We start from the raw sequence: 9,826 nt of genomic DNA, 5'->3' as shown, positions 1-9,826 counted from the left end.
ATTAGATTCAAATATAATAATAAACGTATAGGGCCAGCTATTTGCAGGGCTGTTTCTGTGCTTCTTGGAGCTAAATGAGTGCGTAAAAAGTGGGGAAACTAATTTAAGTACAATCTAAGGAGCTTGGAAAAACAAAGCGTCTGGACTTCTTTAAGTTTCTTGACTACGTTTCATCTCTCATCCGAGAAGCCTCTTCAGCTCTATAGAGCAATTGGTGGAAAGTACCAGATTTTAAGTCCTGTTGGGACTGTCCCCAAGATGTACAGAAACATGAAGGAACCGGGCAGTGGACGAGTATTGTCAGTACAATTCTTAGTTCACCGCGTTCAAAATACATAACCAGTCCGTGCAAACGCGTCACCTATGCCCCTCCCTCCTCTCTCTCTAATTCCCAAACGTTTCTCTTCCAGCCTTCACGGACTTTCCATTTCACACACACCCCTCCCCCTGATACCAGAAGAGGCAGAGGTGCTCCTTCCCCTCCCCGGTCCAAACTTCACTCACAAAGCCCGATATTATATCTGTCAGGCAAGACATTTGCATGGACAAACCCCGGACTAATACCCGTGTTTTCGTGCGATTTATGGCGATGAGGGATTTCAGAGGCTTAACGCACCTCCGATTGCCAAACAAGGGGCTTTTACGCTCAATTATTTGCTAGAGAAAAAAGTGGGAAAAGGCGAAGGGGAGTGCATGTTACTCGGAGGGCTTCATTTCCTCGATGCTGCAGAGCAGGAGCTGGATGACATGATGCTGCAGAGCCCGCTCACCTCCACGCCGTTTTCTGTCAAGGATATCCTGAAGCTGGAGCAGCAGCAACAACAACAGCAACAGCAGCAGTCCGGAACCCTGGAGCTCACGCACCGAATCCATACCCAGCAGCACTTGTCCCGCTCTCCTCCCCAGCAGCAGCAGCATTTCCAAACCGCGCCGTCCTGCATGCTCGCCGGAGCCCGGGACAGCCCTTCCTTCTCGGACGGAGAAGACAACCTGGCTTACCTCAGCGCGCTTGCAGTGCGGGAGGAAGAACGGGGGGACACCAGCCTATCTCCGGACATGTACGTGCATCCCGGCTTGCAGGGAGCCAAGTTGGAGGCCGCCGAGCTGGAGGAGCAGGAAAGCAGTGAGTACAAACTCGAGCTGCTGTTGTAAAAACTGCACGAAAAGGCAAAAGACGCGCGTAAAAGTATTTTAAAAAATTTCAACAGGCCTTTTAAAAAAAAAAAGAAATATTCACAGTATAAAGGACGAAAGAGCAAAGCGGATTAAACCTTTAATATGTCAAATTTTCAGTGCCCGCAGAATGCTTTACATGTTTACCACAAACTCAGTGACCTGTAACCCAACCAAACAGCAAATAGTAAAAATGCCTCTAATGTTAACATCAACTTTCACACAGCACTTTCTTTGTAACTGATCTGGTCACAGTTGTATGGCTCATTATCAAATTTAATACCAAGAGACTTTAAATTTAGTGTGAGCCACGTGAGAAAACATAACATAGTTTGTGAAATGTTCTAAATAATATACGCGTGACCTTAAAGATGACACCCGGTGGAAAAATCAAAAGATAATACGTGCAAAAAATACTTAATAAAATACGTGGAACATAATTTGGGTTAGGGGCCTCTTGTCTCTGCCCGGCTCTTCCGTCTGCACACACGCCGGGCATTATTCCAATAAAGAGCTTCCAAATGGTGGAAGTCAGAAGCCCTGAGACGAATCCAGTAAAGTCTGGAGATGTCAAACACTTTCTAGTGGTTCAGTCGCTTGCCTGTTATTTGGAGTCTGTTATGCTGTCTGGACCATAAACCGACAATTAGTTTAAAGAGGCTTGTAAAAGAAGTGACACCGACAAGTAGCGCTAATAAACACAGGCGGACACGGCGACTTCGGCTCCTCTCTACAGAGTTCACACAATTATTCATCAGACATAAACTGTTGACAGAATTAGCAGGTAGGTGACTTGCATCCTTCTAAGTTCAGAAGTGTTAAAAATAAATGAATAAATAAACCAACTATAATTAGTCCATTCCGGCGTTGCGTGTTTTATCTTTGAATTGTGCGCCCTGGCTAAAAGCTTGAGCTGCAGTGGAGTGTTGTCTCTGCGGTGACAGGTTCTCGTGAAGCTGACAGGTACTGACGGGCCTGTGGCTTCAGTTCAATACTTTATTGAGTGAGGATTAAAACAAATGCCACAATTGGGAGACATGATTACCGTGTTTTCTTAAAGAGATATTAACTTCATACTTCTGTGAATTTCCCAACCTGCCCAGAAAACTGCGGGCTGGTGTCCCGGGAGGAAGCAGCCGAGGGCGGGCAGGGCGACACGGAGAGGCCGGTGCAGAAGCAGAGGAGCCGGCGGAGACCCAGAGTGCTTTTCTCCCAGGCGCAGGTCTTCGAGCTGGAGAGGCGCTTCAAGCAGCAGCGCTACCTGTCCGCCCCGGAGCGAGAGCACCTGGCGACCACCCTCAAACTCACTTCTAACCAGGTGAAGATCTGGTTTCAGAACCGCCGCTACAAGTGCAAACGGCAGCGGCAAGACAAGTCTCTGGAAGCGACGGGGCAGCATCATCCTCCGCCGCCGAGGCGCGTGGCCGTGCCGGTGCTGGTTCGGGATGGGAAGCCATGTCTGGGAGGAGCGCAGAGCTATGCCGCCGCGGCTACTGCTCCGTACGGATCCAATCCGTACGGCTATAACGGATACCCGGCCTACACGTACAACAGCCCGGCGTATAACACCAACTACAGCTGCACCTACACCAGTATCCCCGCCCTTCCTCCCTCCGGCACCCCCAACGCCTTCATGAACATGAACTTGGGAAACGTGAGCGGCCTCGGCAGCTCCCCACAGGCTCAAACACACCAAGGGACAGCGGTCACATCTTGTCAGGGCTCGCTGCAGGGGATCAGGGCCTGGTAGCCTCACCATAACAGAACCAGTATCTTTTTTTAAAACGGAGTTTTTCAACCCACATTCTTTCCTTTAGAAGTGTGTATTAACCTGGTCAAAATACAGCCAGAATACAGTATTGCTTATAACGGATGCGCGTTTGGATTCACTTTTCCGGATATTTGGAGAATTATAGAAAAAATTAGTTTCCGTAATTTGCTGGTTGTCGAATTTCTGAACAGAACTGGCTTGGGTGAATTTTTTTTCTGTGGTCCAATATTTGTTGGTGCTCTAGTTCGGCACTGAAGCACAGAGGGGAAGTTACGCACAAGTTTGCGCATTTCTCCTTAATTGAACTGAAAAAGACTGTTTTTTAACGATTGTTTTTGTCGTTTATATTTTTAGGTTATGGAGAGACTGAACTGCTTTAAAATGTTTTTTTTGTTCAACAGAGAATTGTTTTAGTCTATTTCACATCTATACAAATAAACCCAAGAGATTAAAGAAAGTGCGTTTTGATTCTGTATCCGCACAGAAGCATAATAATCTTATTGTATGTGCTAAATTTGAGAAAGAACGATTATTATAATACCAAAATACATCACAGAGAAGAAAATGAAATCCTATCTTCCCCTAAATTTGCAAAGAAATATTGTTGATTGTATATATTTGCCTCCATACGGTGTAACAGTGAATCAGATGGTGAATATTAGTGAATCTGATTCGTGGTGGCAGATTTTGCTCATAAACACAGGTCCTGGTAGAAGCTAGGACACAGGAACTCTTTGTCCCGGTGCAAGGCGACGTGAAAGGAGGAAGTTATTCTCCATTTGAGGTCCTTAAAAGGACGCGATTAAGCACCTAAAATACCCGAAGAGCGAGCTGCAGCCGGGCTAGGGAGCGAGAATAATGGCTCTTATTGGATTGTCGGACAAAAGGTGTGTGGTAGGCAGAGCTTGGCACTCAGCAAAGACAAAAGCGCACAGGGGCCGTGAGATTGACGTCCTAATATTCCCATTTGAGCGACAGGCAGCGGGTTATTCTGCGCGGAGAAGGGGACATGGAGGAAAAATGTGGTCACTTTTGTTCCCCTTCAGGAGGCTTTTTTTGTTCGCGGAGAAAGGCTCTCCGAGATCCCCAGCCGTGAGGCTTCGGGGGCAGCCGGGCTCGAGGTGATGGCAGCGGGGAGGCGTTTGTGTGAAAGAAGAGGGTATTATTGCTACAAGTTTCACCATTTATCCCGAGGAGGAAAATGGACTGGAGAATTTTAAGGGGGTGAGCCCGGTGAGGCTGCAGTGCAGCCTATTATTTCAGTATGAGGGTGTTATTTCAGCTCATTCTCACAGGTAACAGTCCAAACTCAGAAAGAAAAATCTTCTGAATACATATATTTATGGATCTATTAACACAAGTAATTATACAATATCACAGAAAGAAATCACATTCAATAGATTTCAGAAGACCTTTGCACATTAGTGAAAGAAAAGTTGACACATGGATATTTTAATATTTTTCGCGCAGGCCAAGGATCCAAGGTTCTTATTTCGAAGGGTACAAAATCAGAATATTTCCCTGGAATGGTCCGTTGTTGATTCAACTATGAAATAAAGCTACAAAAGTATTTTTTATTTTATTTTATTGTTTTATTGTTTTATTTTCGATTGGTCAGAGTTTAGTCCAGTGTCAAAAAAGGTTACTGACTTAAAATGAATGGACAGCAGTTTGGGAATATTTTCCAACCCAAATTTCTCATATTTGATAATCAGTTGTTTCTTCCTACGTAGTAAATGTAAAAATTCTAAAACACAATACAAATAAAGCGGAAAATACTCAAATAGCGAAGATGCCCCCTAAGATTCCGAAAAGTTTTGTAGATTCATTTCAGTTCACCAATTTCTGATATTTTATAAGAACAACTATAAGCTGATATTCAGAGGTGTACCAAAATAACAACATTGACAGTTTGGCTGGTTGGTGATTTGGTGAGAAGAATTCCTTTTCGCTGGCTCTTAATCGAGCGTTACGCACAAGTGAGGACCAAAAACAGGCACTGGGCATAATTTGAGGACCAAGCTCGTCTCAAACCTGTGTTTTGTCGTTTATGGGACGAAAAATCTGTCCAGCTATTTGCTAAAATAATTCTTAAGAAGATAAATGATGAGGGAAGTTGTGAGAAAATTAGGGAGGGAAAGCATCAATTGCTGTTTTTCCCCTGCGAGTAATTGTTCCTCCGGCCTGAGAACAATTGTTTCCCAAACCCATTCTTGTGTAATTACACCCACACACTCGTGTCCTAATGGGAGACCGTAGCCAACATTGAGAGCAAACACCGGGAGCTACGTTTACTAGAGCGTCTCACACCGAAACCTCACTTGTGCGTTACTGTGTGAAATAATAATAATAATAATAATGGATTGGATTTATATAGCGCTTTTCAAGGCACCCAAAGCGCTTTACAATACCACTATTCATTCACTCTCACATTCATACACTGGTGGAGGCAAGCTACAGTTGTAGCCACAGCTGCCCTGGGGCACGGGTTCAGTGAGTCAGTAATATCTAAATTTCGAAATAAGTTGAGCGTACTTTATGTCCGCGCGCGCGCGCGCGCACACACACACACACACACACACACACACACACACACACACACACACACACACACACTGCGTCACTGAATTTAATTAAAATCTGTATAACTGTCCTAAAGTAACTGCTGCGTTAATAAGAACAGACACAGCCAATATCAGTATAATTATCGTTGTTGGTGATCGGTGCGTCTCTCACGCTTCTTCCCTGCTAGACTGTCCGGCTTTGTGCTCAGATTGAGATCTGTCCGTCTAAGCTGTTAACCAGCCCATCTCCTGTTTGGGACAAAACAACATTAGAGGCCACCAGAGCGGCCTTAATGCCTTCTCCCGTACTAATGGGGATTAATTGAGAGGTAAACACAGAAAGCTGATAAGCTCTGCGCCCTGAAGTGCTGCCGGCCCGCAGGACAGAGACTGATGGAGGCAAATAAAAGGGAGACAGAGAGGCGTCTAGCAGGTAAACACAACTATCTGCAAGGTCACGAGGAAGTGAATAAACAACAACAACAACAGTAATAATAATAATAATAATAATAATAATAATAATAATAATAATAATAATAATAATAATAATAATAATAATAATAACTTGGGGAAAAACACAACAGAATAAATAAGAGCACTCAAATGATAAAAATCTTAAAAACATTCATTTATTCAGCTTTAACTATTAATAGAATAAAATAAAACGAAAACATTTCCGTTATTTGTCTATTATAGAAATATTTTTATATGAAAATAGAAAGTAGTATGTCTGGTAGTACAACTGGTTAACTAAGGTTATTTCATACTACTGCGTTAACTAAGTGTTCCAGGTCTTACCCTGGGCCTGACAAACCAATGCGCATTCTGGTTTCTCACTTAAGAGTCGATCTAATGTTACAAACTACAAAATCAAATTTTAAGACTCGATGTTTTTATTATTGAAAGTATTGGTACCGAAACGGTTTGTTTTATTCTTGTTGTTTTGGTTCCACTTCAGCAGAATTTAATTGAACACAGTTATGTATCTGCCAATAGCAGCTATTTGTCACATTTTTTCAGTAAAGCGCTACGCTTTCAATAATGACTTAGACATATCCGTGTCTACATATCTGTAGACATATTTGTAATTGCTAAATAAAAAAAACAAAAAACAAATCTGGCTACATAGTGCCCATTAAATATTGGCGCCTTACCTCAAATTAATATAGTAATATTACGGTAAAAAATACATAAATAAAACCTTTCTGTAACATAAACTAACATAAAACTTCCACATTAATTTTTTTCTTTAGAAAAGTTTTGGCTGTATTACAAATTTAAAAAATATATAAAAGTATAAAAGTAATAGTTTTAGCATCGTTATTACACACAGTGTTGGATTACTAATTAACTTTAGGAGCTGTGTTGTTGTAGCTAAGCTGAACTGCTGTACACTGCTGGACAGTTTAATGTATAAAAATATAAAATGCTTTACATAATAAAAATATGGTTTATAAAATTGTAATCTCCCAGATAAAAAACTACTTATCACTAAAACATTTTAGTGGCTTGTAAATTTAATCAAATTTTACCGCTAATAATGATAATACGCTGCAGTATCCAGGAGCTATTTTTAGCTGTACCAATGTGAACCGATTTTTTCAGCTTCTAATGCATCAGTGGTGGTAACTGACAGTAAAATGAGCCATTTCAACACACACACACACACACACACACACACACACACTTGTGTCACAGTTGTTTTTTAATTTGGCCCATATATTTGCTTACTGATTTGTTTACAGCACACAGTTAGCTGCAGCTGCTCTGACTCTGGCTGAGCAAACACACCAGTCATCAGTGTGTTTGCAACACACCCTGCATGTGTTAATATGTTTGATTTTTCAACTCTGATTTGTAGAGTCTCTCTGAGTTATTTTTTTTCTGCCAAGGTCTGAGTTTGGAGAACTTTCAAACCTAAATAACAACGATACGTCTGCATGACTTGATTTAATGCTTTAATCTAACCTCTCACAGCAGTTACAATAAGGTATAATTGGTTTTACAGCTCTACTAAGGACACTGGCCAAACACGAACTGAAGATTAAACATCTTTTGCGTGCCCTAAAGATATACTCAGACATGCTGACACTCTGTGGGAGTAAATCCACACTCGAGACAGTGGTGAATCATTACCAACAACTTTATGAGTATCAACATTTGGAATCTGCACTCTGAAGAGAAACAAGTCTGCTTCATCATGAACAAAAGGGTTTTTAAAGTATCACTAGAACCTCAAGAAAACTATACCTTCATTTGTCCTCTTTGTTTTGTTGTCTTTTACTGAGTTCTAGAAAAGCAGCTCAAATATGAGGCATTTATTTCACCTGTCCCTTTACTTCATATCTCTCCATCCTGTGGGCATGCAGTGCATCGCAGGAGTGTGCAAAGTGATGTTTGTGTCACATTAACAGGGTTTTGCACTACAAGTAAGCTGACAGTGTGACACAAAGCTGCGGCTTCCTCTAAAGCTGCTCATTTTATACAAGTTTCAGATTTTGGGAGCTGGTCTTAAACGTGTCTAAGCTAGTCTCTGTGGGAATAAAACAAAACATGAGTTCATCTGTCACGCTGATATAAAGAAATCTATGAAAGAGCATGGGATAATTAGAGCCCCCACCCCCAACATTTTTATAACCCCAGTAGATAAACTGCTGTGCAGTAGATGTAGATGTGCCCTATTGTGGAAATGCTTTCACCCTTTTGTTTAATTGCTGTATAAAGTTTAGAGAGAGAGAGAAGGAGAAATTTATGCTCTCCCTTCTAGAAAAAATACATGTTGCTAAAGGCGACACACAATATATGAAAACATTTTCTATGAGATCATTCATGGCTGTGCCATTATCAGTTTGGGGAGTACTTCTTGGCGTGCTCTCTGTTTCTGTCACAACACCCACATGTTGTTGTAGAGGCTGCTGTCCATGCTGGGCTGCTGCTTCCACTCATACAGCTCTTACTATTGGTCATCAAAGAGCAACACTCCTCCCATTAGCAGACCGCTCAGGCTGCAGCGCCGAGCACTGACAGGCCCAGACAGGCCACATGAACATTTAAGCTTATAGGTCTACTCAGGTACTCAGGAGTGCAGCCATAAGCTCGCTGTGTACAGTAATATTATTACAGTTACTGTGCCTGCTACTCCTACTACAGTGTAGTAGTGATGCAGTGAATAAAATTACCACTGCTGCTATTGCTGCATTGTCGCTACTGCTCAAGCTTGTATAACAGCTGCCCCAGGGTCCTGGGGCAAAGATGAGCCCCCCCCGATTTCTCTGGCTCTCTCAAATAATGACTCAGACTTTGTGTCTGCAACAGTAGAAGTGACTCAAGCACCCATCCTTCATTAAGGGATCTCTGCCCAAATTGAGTCTTGTGTTACAAAGCAGGATTGACTGGGGTGGGGGGGGGGGGCGTAAACCTCAAAGTTTATCAGAAAATCAGATTTCATGAGTCAGGAAATTTATCACAGCTGTATGCATTTTTTTAAACACAGAGCCTACAGAGGAAAAATGACTCACTTGCATTTGAAACTATTCTTTCATATTCCAGTTGATGGCTTTATTATTCAAATCTGAGACGTATGGGTTAGAGAGTTGTGTCAGTCTTGTCTAGAACAGATTACACGATGCGCTAAGTTAGTTTAAAGGTAAAGGTAAGGTAAATGAAGTTTAAATAAACTTTATTTTGTTCAAATTGCCCATGTTTACACATCAAAATGGTGCAAAAGAGATGCACAAGTTGTCAGCTTTCCTGAGTGCAGGGGTGCCGAATTCATTTTCCAAAGGGTCACACTGAGAAATAAGAATCATATCAAATGGTTTACTGACATGTTTTCATTTAGTCAAAATTGGATGTTTCATATAGTTTGATCCACATGACGCCTTCTACCAGTCATTTAGCTTTTATAGTATTCAGTAAAATCACATATTTTTATTATAGTTCTATGAGTAGACTTACCTGCAGCTACAGGGAGGGTGTGATACACAGTGATGTCTAAGCAAAGTCGCAATTTTGTTCTTGCTCATATTTCTACAAGTCTTACAGATCCAGAAATGTAATGATAGGTTTACTCCGATATTTGGAAATAACAACTTTCTTCCTGGTAGGGCGGATGCAGGTTTTAAATTTTGGTTCGATCAAGGTATAAGAAAAGTGTCTGATATATTTAGGAATAATACTCTTATGTCTTTCGAACAACTTAGAAGTACTTTTTCTATTCCTGTCAAACATTTTTTTTAATTTCTTCAATTAAGAAATTTTATCTTAACCACACAAGGTAACAGCTTAGAAATCCCCACCTACTCCTCTCTAGAGAACA

At 41.6% G+C, this 9,826-nt stretch overlaps 1 protein-coding gene across 1 annotated transcript; it reads left to right on the top strand.

The window, feature by feature from the left end:
• Positions 1-400: 400 nt before the first annotated feature.
• Positions 401-3,401, top strand: LOC146667477 (homeobox protein Nkx-2.3-like). Its single transcript, XM_085409165.1, has 2 exons — positions 401-1,123; positions 2,277-3,401. Exons 1-2 carry the CDS (start codon positions 694-696, stop codon positions 2,921-2,923), a joined length of 1,077 nt encoding a protein of 358 aa, XP_085265291.1. The 5' UTR covers positions 401-693; the 3' UTR covers positions 2,924-3,401.
• The last annotated feature ends 6,425 nt before the right edge of the window (positions 3,402-9,826 follow it).

The sequence above is a fragment of the Rhamphochromis longiceps genome, linkage group LG6 (genome assembly GCF_057381845.1).
Source record: "Rhamphochromis longiceps isolate RC_006_pf linkage group LG6, R_longiceps_female_GT1.1, whole genome shotgun sequence".
Lineage (NCBI taxonomy): Eukaryota > Metazoa > Chordata > Actinopteri > Cichliformes > Cichlidae > Rhamphochromis > Rhamphochromis longiceps.
Note: the sequence above shows the minus strand (reverse complement) of the source record. Positions and strands in the feature narration are given on the sequence as shown.

Excerpts from the sequence above, each read along its gene's own strand:
- LOC146667477 (XM_085409165.1), top strand. The coding sequence starts at position 694 with ATGTTACTCGGAGGGCTTCATTTCCTCGATGCTGCAGAGCAGGAGCTG. Across the intron at positions 1,124-2,276 it reads GCTGGAGGAGCAGGAAAGCA|AAAACTGCGGGCTGGTGTCC; the intron begins GTGAGTACAAAC and ends CAACCTGCCCAG.